Source organism: Argiope bruennichi, chromosome 4, assembly GCF_947563725.1.
Source record: "Argiope bruennichi chromosome 4, qqArgBrue1.1, whole genome shotgun sequence".
Taxonomy (NCBI): domain Eukaryota; kingdom Metazoa; phylum Arthropoda; class Arachnida; order Araneae; family Araneidae; genus Argiope; species Argiope bruennichi.
The window spans coordinates 50,346,826-50,368,873 of NC_079154.1; the positions used below are offsets into that span (position 1 = coordinate 50,346,826).

General features: G+C 28.4%; 1 protein-coding gene across 1 annotated transcript in view; it reads left to right on the forward strand.

Moving 5' to 3' along the window:
• Positions 1-1,135: 1,135 nt before the first annotated feature.
• LOC129965749 (actin-binding LIM protein 3-like) overlaps positions 1,136-22,048 on the forward strand; it is a 107,103-nt gene continuing 86,190 nt past the window's right edge. The window contains exon 1 of the mRNA XM_056079901.1: positions 1,136-1,269. Within this exon, the coding sequence (XP_055935876.1) occupies positions 1,218-1,269 (52 nt within the window). The 5' untranslated portion in view covers positions 1,136-1,217. The remainder of the gene's footprint in view (positions 1,270-22,048) is intronic.

The following is a 22,048-nucleotide window of genomic DNA, read 5'->3' on the forward strand; positions in this document are numbered from 1 at the left end:
TTTTGTATTAAATTGCATTAAACATGCCATTTATTGCTAGCATAATTTCTGGATAAACTGATGATACGTGAAGTTTAGTTTAGATATATTAATATTTCTTTAATGTATACCAACGCTGTCTGTTTTGAGAAGGACCTCGTAATTTCTAGCTGTGGTGAAATGATGATTATCTGAGTTAGCTCTGCTTTCTTCACACTTCACTGTTTCACTATTCACCCATTTTATTTATAGGAGAATGTTTAACTTCAACATCAAATACAAATGTACCAGTACCAATCCTATACGTATTGGATCTGGGATCTTCAATGAATTCGAGGTTCGAATCTGAAGCTCTCCAATCATGAAGTCGGGACTGACCACCGGGCCACCGTGGCTCCATAGTATGTAAGACAAAGCAAATTAATATAATACAAATATCTTTAATTAAACAACAACTGTATTCAAAACCATATAATGTTCTATATTATGTATGCTCGATTGTGTTTGAGGATGAAAGCTCTAGAATATAATTTTTTTAAGTTATTGGTTTGGAAAATTTAACACAAAAATCAAAATAAAGAAAAATTCTTTGCTTTCGTTAAATTTCTATTCAAAGAAATATAAATTCAGAGATAAATAACAGTGAAAAAACGATAATTATTGATGATTCGAATTCTTATAAGGGAAAAGCAAGCTTTGCTCTGCATGATTACTATCAGGAATATTATCGATAAAGAATAGTTTCGTAAACAATTTGAAATACAGGATCCGAATATAATCTTTCATTTCTAATTATAAAAAAGTTTTTTTAACTGTAGAAATTTCAAAGTAAGATTTATAGTGGTTGTAAATTGGGATTAGCAGTCACATGATTAGGTTTAGATCACATTGTTTTTCTTTATTCCTATTTAAATTCGGCTTTAAGGATGCAATGTTAAAGATTTTATTGCGTTTTAAATAAGTAATTAGACTTAGATTTCTTTGAATCTTTTCACGAATAAGAATATAAGATACGTATAAAAAGAGAGACTTTATATATGTTATTACTTTTAAGATCTACCAAGCTGTTTGAAGAAATAACTACGAAAACTCATTTTTTATTTTCATTTCTTTAGTTTGGCAACGAAGATGATGATGACCCTATTCCTCGGAAGATCTCCATGTATGTAGTTGTGGCGCATAACAAATCTATTTCTGAAGGCTAAAAGTTGGTGTGAAGTGAAAGTGTATGAATTGAGATGTTGCTTGAAGTGTTTTATTCGAAATCTGGTCGTGGCTCACAAGTACGAGGTTTGTTCTAATACGCTTTTCATAAAACTTCAAAATAATACAGATTTTAATCTAATTGAATTAAATAATAAAATAATTTTTAAACAATAATAAAATCAAAGGTATTAACGATTTGTATCATCAATAATAACATAAAGCAATATAATTCAATTTATTTTTTCCATAAGTTGTATTTTACTTCTTTATTATTATAAATTGAACAAAATACATTTTTCATTATAACATGATAATGTTTAACAGATGATGATGTTTAATAATAATAGAAGGTGATGATGTTTAATAATAATTGAAGGGAATGATGATGATGTTTAATAATAATTGAAGGGAATGATGATGATGTTTAATAATAATTGAAGGGAATGATGATGTTTAATAATAATTGAAGGGAATGATGATGTTTAATAATAATTGAAGGGAATGATGATGATGTTTAATAATAATTGAAGGGAATGATGATGTTTAATAATAATTGAAGGGAATGATGATGTTTAATAATAATTGAAGGGAATGATGATGATGTTTAATAATAATTGAAGGGAATGATGATGATGTTTAATAATAATTGAAGGGAATGATGATGATGTTTAATAATAATTGAAGGGAATGATGATGATGTTTAATAATAATTGAAGGGAATGATGATGATGTTTAATAATAATTGAAGGGAATGATGATGATGTTTAATAATAATTGAAGGGAATGATGATGTTTAATAATAATTGAAGGGAATGATGATGATGTTTAATAATAATTGAAGGGAATGATGATTATGTTTAATAATAATTGAAGGGAATGATGATTATGTTTAATAATAATTGAAGGGAATGATGATTATGTTTAATAATAATTGAAGGGAATGATGATTATGTTTAATAATAATTGAAGGGAATGATGATTATGTTTAATAATAATTGAAGGGAATGATGATTATGTTTAATAATAATTGAAGGGAATGATGATTATGTTTAATAATAATTGAAGGGAATGATGATGTTTAATAATAATTGAAGGGAATGATGATGTTTAATAATAATTGAAGGGAATGATGATGTTTAATAATAATTGAAGGGAATGATGATGTTTAATAATAATTGAAGGGAATGATGGGGATGTTTAATAATCTGTTTAACTATCTGAAAATTGTATCATGCGATATCCAGGATACAAGAATTATTCAAAGCGATTACGGGGTACATATTTGAACCGAGATCTACCAAATTTGGCCGTGTAGTTATTATTTGTTACAAGTGCCTATTAAGAAATAATTTTTAATTAAAATGTTAGACTTTTTTTTTATTAGGAAATAAAATATTGGACAAAAAACATTTTTACATAACTGTGAAATACAAAAAATAAGCGTTTCAGTGATATCAGTTTTGCTTCTCTAATTTTTTCTAACTTTGTTCAATTTTTTAACGTATTTTTAAGAAAAATTTCTTTTAATATTTAATTACCAGATTTATACTCGTATGCGTTACGATATATTTACATGTTTGCTGCATGCTACAGGTGTCATGTAATTTAAAGTAAATTTTAAAAATATGTCAACTATAGAAGAAGCAAGCCTAAATACTTGTCATGTTATAATGTTTCAGACTAGAATATCTAATCTCTTTTAATATTTTTTTCTATTCCAACTCCGTTTATCAAAAAGATGCAAAACTGGATACAAGTCAGCATATGCTTATTTTCTGAGAATTCAATATGGACCCCATTTTATAATGTTTAGTCAGAGGAAAAGTTCAACCGTCTAATATATCGTATAGTTACAAATATGGTACATTTTGTATTTATCTTTGCAGTAAATAGAATAGAATATACATTTTAGACTTCTCCTTCTGAGTAAACGGGTCTAAAAAAATGATACATAATTAAAATTTGATGTCAGGACCCTCCACTAACTCAGATTTATCTTGCTTTAGTTTTCAGTCATCGTGTCAGTTACAAATCTGAATTTCCAATAATAAAACTCCCGTGGCAAAATTTGTCTGTCTAGCTCATTGCATTTTTGAGTTATTGCTTTCATATCTACGCAGACAAACACAGAATTTCTGATCATGTATTTCACTAAAAATGTAATGAAATTTACAGTTTTGATATAATTATAAAGTACCAAATTTCATTTAACAACTCGCATTGTTTTTCCGGTTATCGCGTCGGCAGATAGATAATTCCAACGGAGTGGAGGATTCTTTCCTCCAATTTCTATTGTATTTAAACAATATTGCGCGGTTTCTTTGTTTTATGTAATTTTGTTATAGAATAAAGAAAATAGAGCATACATTTTTAATTTCCTTCCAGATGGCCTATTGGGTGAAAAGTGTTACGTAAATCTGAATGTCAGTGGAATATACCAAATTTTATTTATGTAGCTTGCTGCATTTTACACTCTGTCTCAGAAAAATCTTGTGTATTTTCCCTATAATTCTTGTTGTATATGATGCATTTCGATGCAACTTACTGATTAGATATGTCTATTATATTGAAAAAAATCAGTTCTACTTCACAATTTTAGTAAAAGAGTAAAATAATAGACTTGCCCCAAAAGTTTATAGACAAAACAATTTTATGCAAATATGGTATTGGTGATCAGGACATAGATTCGAATCCTAAGTACGTGATTAGAAAAGGAAAGCCACCGTTTGTTTTGCGATTCAAGATTCTTAAAGCTTTGTAGCTCGCTCATAAAGAAGAGTGTAAAATTCTTAGTTTGAAATTGCTCAGAAAGACTATTAAGACTTTTAAATTATGATTTATCACGTGTTACCTCGTAAGACGCCATATGGGCCAAAACTTTGTTCGGGATGACCATGTGTAATGAATTTTCGCAGTGATAGATGGATACAAAGAATGGCTTCAAGTAAATAAATTTCGGTTCGCAGAATTACAAGGGTATTATGGTTAACAGCCCAAGAACGCTGTTCATAGACGAATTATAGAATCTGCTTATATGACCCATGTAAGAATAGTTCGCAAATTACTACTCTCAAGGCATCACATTAGTAAGAGATTACAATGGATTCGTAGTCATGTCATATGGTGATTAATGGATGGCTATACTTTTCAATAATGAGGGAAAAAGGATTATCGGTGGACCTGACAGATAAATAAAATATTGGAAAGATTTTCGAAAAGAGCTCAAGTGCTTTACAGTAAGCAATATGGTGGTGGATGTATGATAGTGTGGGCAGTATTCGGTTTCAATCAGTTCAAGTGAGTTTTAACCTTTTTAAACTTTTTTGAATGACCGACGGAATTCTAAACACATGGGACCGTTAGAAAATTGTCTTATTTCGTCTTCAGAAAACGTATTAAGATGAAATTTGAAATATCAGCATAACAATGCTCCCATCCATACCTCCAAAATTACGAAAAATGATTTAAGCTTGAAAAATGTTAGTGTTCTAGAGTGACTGCAGATGAATCCGGGTCTAAACCTAATTAAAAATATATGGTGAAATATGTCTCGGGAGGCAATTTTATTCAGTGAATGTCTTGAACACAACCATTGAAAGTGCGTGGTACAACTTGGGGTCATAAATATTAGACATTAATAATGTAAAAACGTGTATGCGATGCCATATTATAAGCGGAAAGATTTTTAACTACAAAGAACATTTCAATGAGACCTTTTGGTGAAATGCCATATATTCTATAAACATTTGGGATACCTACTATTTCCATTTTGCTATATAATTGAAATGAAAATTGCTATTTTTTAAATATTTCATTGAATGCAAGTTGATTATGGTTTGAATAAACGTATTTGTAATTGGTGTTTGCATGTATTTCCATTTTTTTAAAAAGATATTTTACTAGAATGAAGGAAATTTTGGAACAGTATATAGAATTATCTTCTTAGAATACAAATGAATAGATATACCAACAAAAATAGTTTAAAATCTTTTTTTTCTCCGTGATTGATAAAGATATACTTATATCATATATGAGAATATAACAATAAATAATGCAATTTTCTTTAAATTTGATTTTTTTTACAATATTTATTTTTGCTGATACATACCTTGATTGTTTGTATTTTTTGTTGATATTACCTTACCTTTCCTTGGTAACCTTTCCTTTTCCTTGGTAATACATTAATGTTCACCAAGAAATTGGTAAACGCTAATGCATTGATTAAAATATAACAATCGAATTTGTAAATTCATCAGGAAAAATTACCAATGCAAATATTGTTCATAAAAAAAATTGAAAAAAAAGTCAGTTCAAACTTTTTAAATTTTATCCACTTTCAATCGCATTCGCATTCGCTTAAATAGAAACATTTTGAACACAGAATACAGAAAAACCAGTTATAGAAAGTAGCTGATTTTACTAAAAGTTAATAGTACAATGCAGACTAGAGGTGTGTATTTTTTTAGTCTTTTGCACGCGAAAAACTAATTAGTTGCTTCAGTCAAAGCGCTGTTTAAAAGCAGAGACTCACATGAGGAATTCTATCTAGCCAGGGTTTATTAGATCCTTTTTTTTCCTTGTGACCCCACTTTCTCTATAAAAACGTTTGGCGAGAGCTCAAAATTTGATAATAAAAAAAAAATTAAATAATGGGAAAAATTAAGATTTTTAGTTAATCGGAGCATTTTAACTTTTGTTCACAGGTGTTTGCAAGGTTTAATTTTTTATGCTTTCAGTCCTGTATAAGAATTATAAGAATTTTATATCTCTCTTCACTCATAATAGATATGCTTGTTCTCTAATCAACATGTAGATACAACTTGTAAGTCTTACAATCCGCTGGATAAGTTAGCCAGTTCTCGCTTCTTCTGAAGTTAACCTCATTCCGATGATGGAATGTATCTCCAACAGGAAATAACATTGAGTGGACGATGATGAGGACTCTTGGACTGCAGATGCAGTTCTCATGTTTATGGCATAACGACTAATATTCAATCAAGGCGAGAATAACTCCTTTTATCTTGTTGTTAACTTTTCACCACCGTCTTAATGTACATCCTCATGAATCATACCTAAAGATAGAAATTTATTGAAACTTCCAAGATGTCACCCGAAAAACATCCTTCAAATTGACAAAATGGCAAAAAGAATTGGAAGAAGACGAAGCGGGCATGTCGACATTCCATATGATACACAAAGTTTTTCTTTAAGCAGCCATCTGGAACAGAGTGGATATCCTGGTCTTCACTGGACACAGACCATTCATGGGCATAGCATCAAGCCAACTCTCCTAAATGTAGCTGTTGGAGATAGGATCCCCAATTCACTATGCTACCAACAGCATGCTAACTCTGTCATGGCACATGAAAAAGGCAGAAATCTCAAGGAAGAATGATAGAGGAGAGTTGCATCGAATATTCTTTCTCGCGGCAAGATCCACGATGTAGTAAATCATATTCACAAATACCAAGACCTCTTCAAAACCACCCAGTAACTAAGGCCAAAATGTCACTCATCAAAAGCAGTCTAAATTATTCCCTCGTAACTGTAACACTTTACAGAACCACATAATCACGCTCTCACAAAGGAAAATAGAAATCAAAACCACAGGACCCATACAGTAGCAACAGATTTCTGATTCTACAATGTTTTTTTATATGTTTACATATGTCATATAGATGTTTACAATATTATTTATCAATTTGTATCATTTTTTCCTTTTTTTTATTCTTTTCTCTACAATTAATAATCTCTATATAGTTTACCCTTAGCTAACGGTCTGAAATACGTAAAGAGGTTGCGTGTGTTACGTATCAACATTTCTGATACGATTCAACATTTCTGATTCAACCCATTGTTACCATTTGTTTTTATGTATTTTTGTTCCCTTCGTTTAATTATTACTTTGCTAAAACATTAAATACAGGCGTGCAGAATCCGACTCCAATGGGATTCTCTGTGGAGATCCCTGGATGGTTTGTTGTATCTTTCATTTTTCTCTTATTCTATTTTGTGCTTATCTAGCTGGTTAGATAAGTCAGTGTTAGGCACTGGATGTGCAGGATGGCGTTATGTTATGTACCATGTCTATTACTCCTGTGGGAGGTATCAGGCCAATCCTGGGACTGTTCTTAAGACTAATGCGTAAAGACAAGAGAGCGTATCATAAAAGAAAGTAAAGAAGGATTCCAAATGTTATTCCAGTGCCAAATCAATCGGATGAAAAATTTTTTTTGGAAGATTAAGGTAATAAGTAATAAGGATTACAGAATTTAAAGATTAATTCAGAATGATTGTTTTGGTTTTTACTTACTAATATTTAAACAATAGGAATGTTCTCCCCACGACTTTTTCATTTATTTACACAATAAAGCAAGCTTTGCATTGGCATTTCATTAGTTTAGATGGAAAAAAAAGTGTTCATGTGGTACATCTTTGCTTATTCCAAATTTAATTAAAGGCCACCAGTTTATTGTCAAGATTGTTTATCAAATTTCATTTTATAATGCTTATTTCATTTTTGAGTTGTCACATTCAGATACACACTAATAGACAGGTCAAATTAGTCTTTTGAAGGACTTGGTCCAAAATCTTAGTTAGACTAATTTATAATGCAAACTATAAAACTGTATTCCGAATTTCCTTTTCTTTTCAATCCGTTTTTGATTTATCATTATCACATCGTCACTGACAGATAGAGTAGCGACATCACCATGAAAGATTTCTTTCAAATTTCATACACATCCACTTCTTGCCGGGATAATTCTAGATTATGAATGAGAAGATGCCGAATAAGTAAATAGATTCTTGCATCTCATAGCAGTAAAATGGTAATCTACATTTACCATTACACACTTCCGTACGTACTTCCTGCTATAGGAGTTAGGACTGGAGATGGTCCTTAAAACATCACTTTTAATCATGTTATTGTCATAACTATATTTTAATTTACTCTGATAGACTAGACAGCTTTTTAATGGTTCCGCATTTTTTATAGGAATGATCACAAGCCATATTTCCAATATCTATCTCGAATTCTTTATTTATTGTGTAGTCATTCGGTATTTTCATTCGGTACTCAAAGACAAATAGGGAAATTCCGATTCTGGGATATCAAAATTTGATTTTTTTTATAGATTATAATTTTTTTCTTTTATATGTCATTCTAAAAACTTTAAAATAAAAAAAAAAATTATCGTATGTTTATTTCATTATACGGTTTGTGTTATCTATCCAGTTCGTGGGCAGCGCGTCTGAAGTGCAATGTGTAATAATAGTTTCGAGGGGAAGGGCACAAATTTAAAATTGGTATTCATAGTTACAAGTTTGTATTGAAAAGTCTTCTGTATCTTGTCCCTGCCACATTCTTATCCGTTTAGGGAAAACCATAAGATATTACCCAAAAAAATCTTTAAAATGAAATAAATTATTAAAGCGTTGTATTTATTTTTGTGAAATCTAGATGCTCTGGTTTCTTATTAATGTCGCCAGCATCAGTGAAAAAAGAAAAAAATTAACGTTTTGTTCTAACAAAAAACAGTAGAAAATTTACTATATTTATAAAAACTTTCAATTAAGGTTTTAGATAATTTCTGTTTTTATTTCTTTGTATGTTAATGTTTATGATATCATTAATTCGATTATTATAATAATGCGCTTTGATTATCTGAAATTCTGATAATTTATCTGCAAATTGTGTCATGGAACATATATGATGCGACATGCTTGATAAAGAAATCGTTTATAACGTTCTTCAGGACAGGTTTTAAGACAATTATCAAATTTGACATGATGTTTTTACTTGAATAGAAGTTCCAAAATTTAATTAGCTTTAATTAAGTAAAATTAATCAAAGTTAGCGATGTTTTCAATAATTTCAAAACATATTATTAAAATTTTCAGTGTTTTGAGAATCCAAAAATTTGTATTGCCATTCCGTAAAAAATTTCTGTAATGGCAGTTTATTTTCGAACACTTCATTCTTTAAATCTGATGAACATTTAGAAATATTCTTAATATATTTTACAGCAATACTTTTCAATATTTTAATTACTGGATATGTATTCAAGCGCGTTGTGAGGTTATTAAGTGTGTGTGTGTGTGTGAGCGAGCACGCGCTATCCATAATATATAACTTAGAGCAAATTTCACAATAAATATAGAAAAAAAATAATGGATGTATCGAGATACTTTGATGTTTTTGATTCTTTTAAATATTTTTCTCTCCTGAATTAAATTTAAATGATCACAACTTCTTTTCCATTTTAATGATGAATGATATGTTATTGCTCTCAATAATAAATTATTTTTGTTATTGTCAATTTACTCATTTATTTATTTGAATTTCTGTTCGGGGATTTGAACAGTTGTAATTATTTGATTAAATTCTAGTGTATTTAAATAAAAATTTTACTAACTAAATTTTCAAAATCGATTTGATGAAAGTAGAGTAAGAATTCACCGGATTATTTTTTTTCTCAATGACCTTTTCTTATTAATTACAGACTTATTTGAAAATTTATTATCCGTAACATCTGATAAATAAAGTGGCATTTTAAAATATTGATTAATCATAATTAAATGTTGAATATTTTAAATAATAATTAAAATATCGTTCGAAATGTTATTTTTTAAAATTTTACATTCCATTTGTAACAGACAAACCCCAAAAGTTAATTAACATTTAATGATTTACTAATTACAAGTATACATTAATCAAATAAATTAATAATATAAACAAGCAAACCATGTAATAACCAGTCTCTATGAAGTGATTCGCCATTCTTCAGATGTAAAAATGAAAGATTCTGTTCATTAACTTTGCTTCCAGATAAATTAGAATAATGAAAGAAACTTATGAATTCAAAACAGCAAAAATGGAGGTGTGGGGGTGGATAAGCTATATAGAAAATCGGAATTCTTTTGCTTTATCATTTATAGTGAAATACCTCTTACTATTTTGAAATATTCTTTTTATAAACTGATTTGTTGCTGTTTAATATAATTCTGACTAAAATTTTAAGGAAAGATAAGTAAAATTGTTACAAGGATTAGAAGAATAGTAATGAAAGAAAAAATAGCGAATTCAAAATAACAAAGAAAAATAATTATTCTATAAAGAAAAGAAAAAATCGTTTGCATTGTTTTGTTTATATTGAGATACTTCTCAAATTCTTTTGGAATTTTCATTTTTGTAAAGGTTTATTTACAATTACTTAATATAATTTTCGAATAAAATTTTAAGCACTCGACAAAAGATGGATAAAAAAGTCATGCGTAGAGAAAAGGAAGTGAAATATCTTTAATGAAAACGAAAGAGCGGGGCCGTTTAAAATGAGTATGACAAACTATCACTCACGACTAATGGGAGTTTTAATGTTTTTTTTCTGTTTCCTGCATTAGAGTGTGTGACCTTATTGGAAGGCCGGGTGAAAGTTGAAGATGGAGAGGCTACGCCAATAGAAACGATGGATGACCGCGCATTTATCTAAATTTTAAAACGTTCGCATTTTGACTGATGCTCTCACTCCATTGAGAAGGTCGAGGCACCTCATTTGGCGATTTATGGCGTTTCTAGGAGCAGATCAGTGGCATCATTTTTGGAGATTTTTTTTTTCCTACCAATTCTTTTTTACTTTATCGTATATGAAATAAATAATAAAAGCATATTGTCTGTCGTCAAATGATTCGATGTAGTAATTTTGATGAATATCAACGTTTTAGACATACCTGAGTCCGAGAAACAAATTATGTCTATATGTCTCTTTGCGAACATGATGATTAAAAAAAAAAAAAAATGCATAGAACTGAAAGGATGAAATTTAGTATATACTTATTTAAAATTTATATATTTATTTCTATCAAATTTTCAATCTACAAGTCTACCTGACTGTTTATCGTGCGCATGAGAGTATGGATACTAAAAAGCGGAGATAACTAAATGGATGCATAATTTTATGCATAATTTCATCGTCAGAATTATAAATCTATATCGAATTTTAAGTAGCATCTGTCAACGAAATGACTCTCTGCAAGTGTGTAAATTCGTATGCGTTTGAAAGTGAAAGCTTATATTTGTTTGAATTAAATAAATGAAATTCGATATGTGGTATTTAGTTAAAATTATAGATTTGTAAGAAATTTTAATGCGTTGGAAAGATGGCATCCAAAATGCATATTTAGTTTTCTTCATTATACTACAGAACACAAAATGCATTATAGTGAGTTAATACATGTGAATCTTAGAAGGGAAAGGATTTCTGCTTTTATTGTCACATCTCTCTTTTTTTCCAAGGTCCTAATTTTCATTTGGACGATGGCATTTTTGTTCGAGAGTGTACAGGATAGTCTGGAGGTGACCATTCCGTTATTTTTGTTGTTTAAAGATTTCAATAAAAGTGGATATTAACCAAAAGTCCTCTCATGAAAGATGACAATTCAAATTTTATAAACAGAGTTTAATTTAGATTAACTATATTGCATATTATTTTTTAAATAACATGAGGCCCATTTGAGTGTAACTCGTCATCTGACCACTTTAAAATTATGATACTACACCCAAACTAGCAATATTTTCTTGAAATTTTCAAACAGGTTTATAAAATGGATGAGAAATGAAAATAAAAATCGGTAAGGAATTCATAAACGTCGATGAATATTTTTTGAGTTTTCAGATAAATGCGCATATCGAGAAAACAGTTTTGTTATTAATTTGAATTAATTTAGAAGTGAACTTACAAAATATTATCGCACAATTATTATTATTTTATCAGATGGATTTCTTTCATTAACTGCAGAAAAATTAAAAACTTTTAAAAGTTTTTACTAAAATTGAATGTCATGGAACTTATTCTATCAAAACGATTAATGTACACGAAGAACAGAACAGACGTGAAGCAATTAAAATAATGCTAGTTAAATTTTTATCTCAATTTTAAGTTTTTATGCTTTGCTAAATGAATTATTAATATCAGAATATGAATAAAAGAAATTAATTGAAATCAAACGCAATCGATATTCCAGGTAAATTTAGTCGCCAAAGGCGGCGAGTAAGAAATGAAAATTTATCCTCTGTAAATCAATAGAAATTTAGTTAACTATATTTATTTGAAAAATTTCAAAGAACATTTTTAAATATTCATAGATTTCAAATTATCTGCTTTCATGATATCATGGGAAAACAAATGACAAATGTACAACATTGAAGCACTCGATATTATATTATTCGAAAAGGTGTGCGTGTTCTTGAGGTTGGATGAGAAGCTAGGAAATACGGTTTAAATTATTAATTATGATTTTAGTTTTTTTTATAATTTGTATTTGAGTGAGATCAATTCTAAAAAGAATTGTGGGTTTCAAATTTCTTTTTGTACATTTTATTTCTTATAATTTCGATTCATTTTAATATAAAGAAATGTTTTACATAAGAATTTTTTAAATTGTAAGTCCTTTTATTTTTTACATTGAACTGCATCTAGTGAAACTTTCATTCTTTCAGAATTATTTTTTACTACAGGATCTTAAAACATTTTTTCAGCCTGTCCATTTCGAAATTGGTTCAATTTTCAGTTCTCGTATAGTAAAAATCTTTTTTCTTATAATTCGTCTTTTTTTTTTCCTTTGAAACCGTACGTCCAAGAGTAAAAACAAATGCTTTTTTCACTTATGAGCTTTTTTCAAACATGAATACATTTTAAGTGAGTTTTATAATTTCTTTCTCTCTGGCTCTCTCTCTCTTTCTTTTTAAAGAATTTTCAGACTAATTAAAATGTTCAACGTCACATTATAATATGGAATTGATTTTGCAGATTATTTAATACAGTTTGAAAGCTGAAAATATAATATAATTATTAGGAATTAAAATTTCGCAACGTAGGACCGAATTTAAAACTATGTAATTTAAAACATTTCAATTTTTCCTTTTGGAGTTTTCAAGAAATAACGGAATTTCCCCTTTAGGTGAATGTTTTCATATTAAAATTACAAACGAAGCCATAATAACTATTGATTCAATACCAGGAAACCAAGCAGTTACAAAATGTTTATTGCGTTTAAAAAAGTTTACATCAACTTTTTTGAGCCAAATTTGGCGATCAACGCACACGAGAAATAAATGGCAACCCTTATTCTGGTGTGGCTACCGAAACAACTGCAGATTGCGTCTGCTAGCTAATAGGAAGGTTCGTTTACAGCTGTTGTGTTGTCGTCGGATATGACAAGCTCCTTAACTAAAACGAATGACGATCCGTAATAATTTGGATACTTCAATTCCTTAACAGAGTCAACACTCTTTAAACTTTGTGTTCGTTCCCCTTCGGATAGTAGTAACTGTTGTTGGATTTTTAGCGTCTGTGTGCACTCTAAACGAACTCAACAAAATGGGTGAGTACTTTCGTGTTTTACTTTAAAGGAAAGTTACGTCTACCGGTAAAAAGTTGGTTGGATGTTAGGCCTAACATATCGTATTTCAGCTTAATTTGATTGTTAATATTACTTGATTTTATAATTTTTTGTATTGCTTATTGTTTTGTGTGTTGGTAAGGTGTCTCAGCGTCGATACAAGTCTCATCGACGGTAAGTAAATGCTACACTCCCTTATACAGTATTGCCATTCAGGAGGAGCTTAATAATATTTGTTTCCTGATTGCAACTAAATTGCAATAATATTATGACTTTCTTTTTATACGAATATTTCGATGCCATTTTATTTCGGTATATATTATTTACAGATAGTTTAATAAATCTATAATGAATTTCTTGAAGGCATTTAAAAATTTCTATTCAAAATTTTCTTGAAGATATTTTATTTCAATATTTCATCTTAACTAATCAAAAACATTGAATTTTTAAAAAATATAAATGGTTTATAGTAATATTTATTAAACTGTATAAATTTGAAAAATTTTCTTTGAAAGTTGCTATTTATCAAAAAGCAAAAATAAATCAGTGTGTTTTTTTAACTTATATCCTTAATTTATTTAATATTTATTTTTGGAGTTCTGTAAGAAAGAAAAAGTTTTCAGATGTATGAAACTGTCATCATTTGCATTTTAAGGAGGTTGTTTGTAACAGTGTTGTGAAACTTTTAATGATTTATTCTGAAATGATTTTTTTTCCCACTTGCCTGAGTAATTATTTTTTAAAAATATCCCAAAATTCATATTTTTCCATAAAAACAATTTTTCAAAATTGAATTTACTAGTTCCAGATATTTTAATCAAATAGAATAATATATAAATTCGAAACTGTATGCACTAAGACAAAATTTGTATTTTCTCATTTAATGAAGTTATGAGTTTCTAAGGAATATTTGTGAACCAATTTTCTTGCATGTCAAAAGACTATTGAAATAATAAATCAAATTAATACATGTAAAAGTAACAAAATTAAATCTAATAAAAATCTCTATTTTACAAGCATATTTTTCTGTCATATTGTTGATTCTAAAATAGTATTTTTTTAGAGAATGATAGTAATAGGGAAGATATTGATACAGAGACTGTAAATTTTTTTTTTTTCATGTTTTACTTTTTTTATAATTTGAATAAAATATAATACAAAACTCCATCGTGTATAGAAATAACATTTTGTGAGTGAGCAAGCTTATAAATAATCTTATAGAAGCTAAAATTAATTCAATTTCTTATAGAAGAAAAATGTAAGAATGTTATTTTTGAAGAAATTGATTTCAGTGTTTATTAAAAATACAGCATATATAACTCAATTAAAAAATATAAAAGCTTTGCAAGCTTATTTTAGTGTATATCATGAAATTGTTATCCTATTGTTGTAGTTAATGCTAGTATTTTATAATGTCTTATTTATTAAAAAATGATTAAAATTTTTTTAAAATATATAAAAAATTGAATGTCAGAAATATTTTCAATTATATAATTAACATTTAGAGAAAATATCATTCACATATGCAAATGATTTTATTGCAAAATAAACATTTTTTATTTTAAAATTATGTATGGAAGTATATATTTACATGAATAAACTTTTTGAAAGAGTAAAACACACTGCAATCTAATAGATAAACTATTTGTAATTCAATACTGATCACAAGATTCTCATTCATAAAATATGAAAATTAGACTATAATTACTCTTCTTATAACTTGAAAATGTATATATGATCTAAATGCTACAAATAAAAAAAAAAATAACAATATAAATTTATAGAATTTTAATGGAGTTATTTTTGATTTATTTAAGTTTTCTAGTAGAATATAAATTCAGAAAGCTCGCATTTCAAAATTTAATCTCTTGTACATTTTGATTTTTTTGAATCGGAGTAAAATAAATTCTAAAACTAATATTCAATTTATTAGATTGTACATAAGTTCTACTTGACTAGTACGTAAAGTCTATTTTTATCTGTAGAAATGTGGATAAGATTTTTTTAATTAATATGATGCTTTATAATATTTTTTAAATTGTATTTTAATTTTGTGTAACATGTTACATGTTCTTCCAAGTAGTAAAAATTTCAAATTTTGGAAAATAATTACATCAACATCTATAAAATATTTTATGAAATAATTATAGCATGAAAATTTTTGCACATTAGTTCTTTTAATAAATTTATATTACAAAATATAAATTTAATTTTATAAATTTTTAAAATAAATTTATATTTTATATTGCAAAAAGTATGAGTTAGCTAAGGTTTTTCTTAAATTTCTTTTTAATCTAAGATTTAAATATATATTTACATAAAGGCAGGCTGCAAAATGCAATTAAAAATTCTGAAAAATCAAACCATAGCAACTTTATATGATGAAATTTGATAATTTATTTATAAACTTATTTTCTTTAAAAGAATTAATGTTCTCTTATTTTCAAATTATTTTTTAGATTTCAATTTTGATGATAAATTTATCTGTAGGATAAATAATAAATTATTCTGTTGAAATTAACTTTTTTTTTACTCCCAATTACTCAATTTTTATTATATTAAATAACTATTAATAGTTATTTAATATAAAAAAATAGAGTAGCGCTGAGAAAATAAAGCTAATAATGAACTTACATTGTATATATTTAGAAAGACGCTTTAGCAATTTATTATTACTCATTTGTTACATGTCTTAAATTTCTTTAATGAAATTACTTCTTTGTTTTTGGTAATTTGGATAGTTGATGTTAATTCTGTGATGTTTCTATCAGATTTTAATAACATAGACAGGAAATTGAGTGAAAATACGAAAATCTAAACTACGGTATTAGTTGTGTAACCCCACCATATCATTTTGGAAATTTAAAGGAAGTTTGTTGTTCATATTTATTATCTAGAGAAGATGAGCAGTTTTCGGTGATTAAAGGAAGCTCATTTCAACAACATTTCTCATTTGTAAGGACTCATTTTGCAACAACAAAGTTTTTTTTTTTTTCCCATTTATTTTGATTAGATTATCTTGACGTCTTCTCATTCCAAAATGCGAATGCAAATATAATGGCCGACGTTTGTTCGAAAAATAATAAAGAACGATTGTACAAATTTCATCAGCCGATCAGAGGAATAAAAAATACATTTGAAACCTTCGTTAAATTTTTAAAAACGCTAATAAATTATACAATTCAATATCAAAATGTCGAATTCTTATTTAGTAGCTGCCATTAGTTTTGTTTAACTGGCGTTGAAAGTGAACGGAAGATTTTGCTCTTATTGCTAGTGAAAAGGTAGCGAAAGATTTATTTCCTTAAAGGTTATGGAAAAAATCTGATTGAAAATTTTTAGAAAAATGTAAACAATTTTTACAAATGGTTGAAGTGGAGTATGATAGTCCAGCATCCTAGATTGAGAAACACAAAGTCCCATCTATCAAGCTATTTCGTGTGAATATATTACTTTAAATTTAAATTTTTCGTGTGAATTAGAATACTTTAAAAGAATACATATTCTTAGTTCCGAAAAGAAAACAATTCGAATTTCGTATAGGGATCGATGACTTTTATGTATAGTTATTCTTTTGAAGTTGTTATTGTTTTGTTATCATAAGGTTTTTAAACCTCATGCATGATTTCTTTTTCCAGTATATTTGTAAAACTTGATTTGGCAGTAATTGTTTACGGCTCTACAAAAGTTTGTGTAATTAGGTTGCATCCGAATGAAAAAGTTTAAAACAGCAATTTTATTACCAACAAAATAGCTATAGTTGCGATTTTACAAACTGTTTTTGAATTATTTTATATTACAATTTCAAAGTAAAAAGAAATTCATTCGTAGTTTTTTTTATGAGTGAAAAGATTTAAATATTTTGGAAAACTAGTTCAAATTTTAAAAATAGTTTGAATTTTCTCATTTAAATAAACCTTATATTAACGAAGACAAGTCCCGGGGTTATTGCTTGCTGCACTGTTTTTTTTTTTTGTCATCCTTAGAAGCAATTTAGAAAAGAATTCGTTATATGTAATTTAAATGATTAAATTTGAATAAAAATAGTTACGAATCTCATTTTATGTGATTTCTATCGAATATGATTTGACCGTCGATTTGATTTTTTTAAAATCTGCTAAGATGTTTTGTATAATTTTTAATTAAAATTTTAAATTCATTGCAATCGGACATTGCATTGTATTTCGTTTCTGATAATTTCTAAACAATATGCTTCGATTATAAGGTGAGTTATAAAATGCCACATTTTTAAAAATTCTTCTAATATCTAGTGTAAAAAAAATGACTATAGAGGATATTTTTAAATGCCTCATCCATATGCTTCGCTTTTGATTAAAATCACTGAAAATAAAATATTCGAAAATAGTACGTATTTCAGTTGCCATTTTGCTGGACTGAAAATTATCTTGCGGGAGAATCTGAAATTTTAACTGTGTAGCGTTAAAACAGGGAGGCGAGGAGGGGGTGGGGAGATTGGGGAACTTTTTCTGTAACATAAAAAGTCGTGCAATAGAAGGGAGGCACGTTTGTGGATGCACATCATTCCTCTATCCCCCCCCCTCTCGATCGTTCTTTCGCCCTCGCTTTGCAAGAACTATTCTTAAATTCCCCCCATAATTTTTTTACGTGTAACATTTTATTAAAAATGGACGAAGAGAAAAATTCCTCGCTCGCTGTTTTAATTTTAAATCTGACATGATTTTTTGAAAGTTATAAAATATTTTCTCATTTGTTGAATCGAAAAATGCATTATATATGTTGTGAAATTATTTAATACCTTAATTTGATTATTCCTGTTAAAAATATCGTTTTTCTTGGGAAAGTGTCATTTTGTAGAATTGAAATTGTTCAGTTAATGTTTTGTTTATCATCCTTAAGATAGAGCAATTTATCTAAAGCAAAAAAAAAAAAAAAAAAGTATTTTTGTATTTTTATTTTATAAAAAAAAGAATAAAAATAACTTTAGGAATAATAAATAATCCCTTGTTTGTCACAATTACATCTTATTTTCTTTGTACATTGAAAGATTAGAAAAGTTTTGTTTATACAGCGGTAATTTACGGTTGTAAAAAAAAAAAAAAATGTCATGAAATATGCAAATATTTTAACTCCTACAAACATCTTGTGTGTTAAAAAATAAAGCTGTTCATCTCACAGGTTAGACAAAACGTCACTCTTAATAAAAAGGATTTTATCGTTTCCACTGAAGATTACTTTATAATGTCAACATAGGTTTAAAAAAAACTTTCCTTCCTGACGTTAACCTTTTTTTCTTTCAGATGTCAAATTAGTTTCAGATTATTTTATTTCGTGAATTGGGTCTAATTTTAATTTTTTTAAATCTTAATTACAATAATAAGACTATCATTATCCTTCTCATTCTCAAACAAAAACGACTCGCTGTCTTATTTCATCCTTTACATTTAATCTCTTGAAAAACGAATTTACTTAACTTCCTAATTGTTCTATTTGGAACAATTATTATTTTAATTCCTATAATAATATGCGGACATTCGTGATAATGCTAGGTTTTAAAGCGATTTTTACATTTTAAATTACTCGGCACATTTCACTTAATTGCAGATTTAAGATTGATTATTCTGTCATTCGATGCGAGAGTCAGACCTGCCATTGTATACGAAGGGGTTAAGAAACAAAATAACTGTAGTGTTCTCCAGTGTATAGGAGCTTTGTATAACCGGATTTGTAATAATTGTGAATGTGAATAGAAGAGTTTAAAATAGTATTTGTAAAACTTTATAATGTTTTTAATGAGTAAAATTCTAAGAATAACTTATGATGAATAAAAGTTTGTCTCTTGTCTTATGTAAAAGCGATTAAACATGTACCTCAGAGTTTGAATGTTTTTATCTCTTGAGTTACCATGTTGTTACTCGCAAGTTTTACAATTCATTCATGAGCTTATTGACAAAAGGCCAATTTCGTCCCGGCAGTTTCACCAGCGGCGAGTTAGTCATCCTTTGTGTTCGAGTGTATATTTTGTTGTTCTAAGGGTAATTGGTCTTGATGTCTTGCTTTGTTTGCGCAATCAACGAGCCCATTCTTAATTTTGATAAACGGCAGTAATTTCATTTGGCTTGCCGCCAGGAAGAATTAACTTCAAGGTGAAAGTCTTTAAGGTGATATCAAGTGTCCTTTCTATCTTTCAATTCTCAAAGTGAGTGGAAAATTTGAATGTGGGTGACGGTAATTTACTTTAAAAAAAATTTTAACCCTTTTATTTCATGAAAGAAAATAGCCATGGCTTATTAACAAAAAAAAAAAATGCATTAGCAAAATAGTCTATTTTAGGTGGACCTGTTATGTAAAAATAATCCAAAATAAATTATATCATTTTTTTTTATTGTTTATCGTTTTTACTTGCAATGGTTAATTTGTCTTAAGCATCGAAGATTGACTTTCAAAACTGAAAAATTATAAAATTTAATTTAGGAGAAGGAAATAAATAGTTTATATACCAATCCGAATCGAAATGGCCCATCCCAAAAGATAATTTTTCATTTTATAAGGAAGAAAAAAAATTGCATGTGATGGAATAGAGGCAATTTTTCTTTAAATGGAAATGGTCATTTCAAATGAACTTTGTACTAAGGACAGTCTATAAATAAGCGTTTATTGTCCTGGTATCTTGTGGCGAATTAGGATATTTTTCGATCCTATACAGTGCACATTATGAGGCCCCTCTTTAACTAATTTGTTAGTTTAGTTTTACATTTCAGCTAAGCTTTAGCTTATGCTCATTTTCTTCCACATATAAAGGAGTATAAAATTTGCACGAGAAAAACGAAATTCAAATTTTCAATTCTTGCTCTGTGAGGCTTTTTCAGTTTTTGAAAATCCATATTAAAAAAGAATATTAAGTTTCGAATGACTCCCATTTATGCTCCACTTTTTTCAATTTTTTTACAATCTGTAGAGATTTGATTATATTATTTTCTATGAATAAAATCTTATAAATGAAAAGAAATATTTCATGTGACGTAAAAAAATAAATTTATTCTCAAGTCAACCCGAAAGACTGTGGAAGAAAGTAAATGTTTATCTTTAGAATCTCGAAAGTCTTTCCTCATCGTCACTGTACGCACGTGGTAGATATTTGTAAGGAACCTTCAAGGAAAGTTTTCAAGGCGAGGCAGAAGTTGGAACTTGTTCTTTTAAGCGGTTATCAAAAATGCTGACATTCCATGGGAAATATATTACCGATTTTCACTGGATTGTATTATATGCATCGTAATTCTTCATTTATTGAAAAAGTCTTTGCTCTTTAACAGTTAGTAAAAGAGGATTTAGAAAGGAAAAATATCTGAAATTTGTACATAATCGGTATACCATCATTTTCTCCCCTCCCCCCTCTTTTTTCTGCACTCATTTCCATTTTAAATGCACTAATTAAAAAAAAAATTAAAATTGACTCGCTTTCCACTTCTACAAATCCATATTTTCATTTTAAATTGTCTTCCAAAATTATTTCTATAATATGAAATCTCGAATGTTTAAAAAAAAAAAAAATCTTTATCACAAGAGCGTGTGACGGTTAAGTGACACGAGACCTCTATTAAGGAGCTGTACCAGTACATGGATAAGAAATTATTAGATAAGTTACTCCTCGCTTCACTGGTGTAGGATCGAGTTATATCCATTCCAATGACTAGACGTGCCTCTTGTGGAAGGAATAGCTCGTTGTTGGGAATAACAAAGTAAGATGGTGTAACTTTTTTTTACAATTGAAAGACAAAAGGCTGGAACCGTTCATATTTAAGTCGTCAACTTATCGGGGAAATTCGGGAACTCAAATGTTCGAATAAAGCAATTTGTTCGACAAAATTATAATAAATGGCATATAAATTTTAAGTGAATAAAAACAAAGTTACACCTTACGAAATTTCGCATACTTATCAGTAGTCTAATGAATTGAATCGGTCATAAGACAAAGATAAATCAAACGAAAAAAGGCTTTAGATTTAATTCTCTAGCTATGCTCTTAAGCTGGATCATTCAAAAATTGGATGACTGATGTATTCTCCAACGAAGAGTAACGCGCATAATGGGGTTTTCTTCTAGAAGTTTACCCCCGAGAAAAATGCAAAATTGCAAGTTCCTTTGAAGGAACTCCATAAAGTGTATCTATTGGAAATTCCTCCAGTAGTTACCTATTGGGAAGTTCATCCAGAAAGGAACTCCATTTGTAGGAGCTAAATCAGATTTTTACATCGGGTGCAACTAGGTGCTCTAAAGTCGCTTTTACCAATAAAAGTGGCTACACTTCTTATTGAATTCCTTCAAGTGGAATTACAGCTCTTCGTTTATGCGCTAGGTGCTCTAGTTCTGTATGTTCTAGGTATTCTGTTTGTGCACAGCTCTTCGCTGGTGCACTAGTTCTGTAATGAAATTCATTTTCGATTCTTCGCAGTGAAAATTTTAAAGTAAATGGAAAGTAATAAAA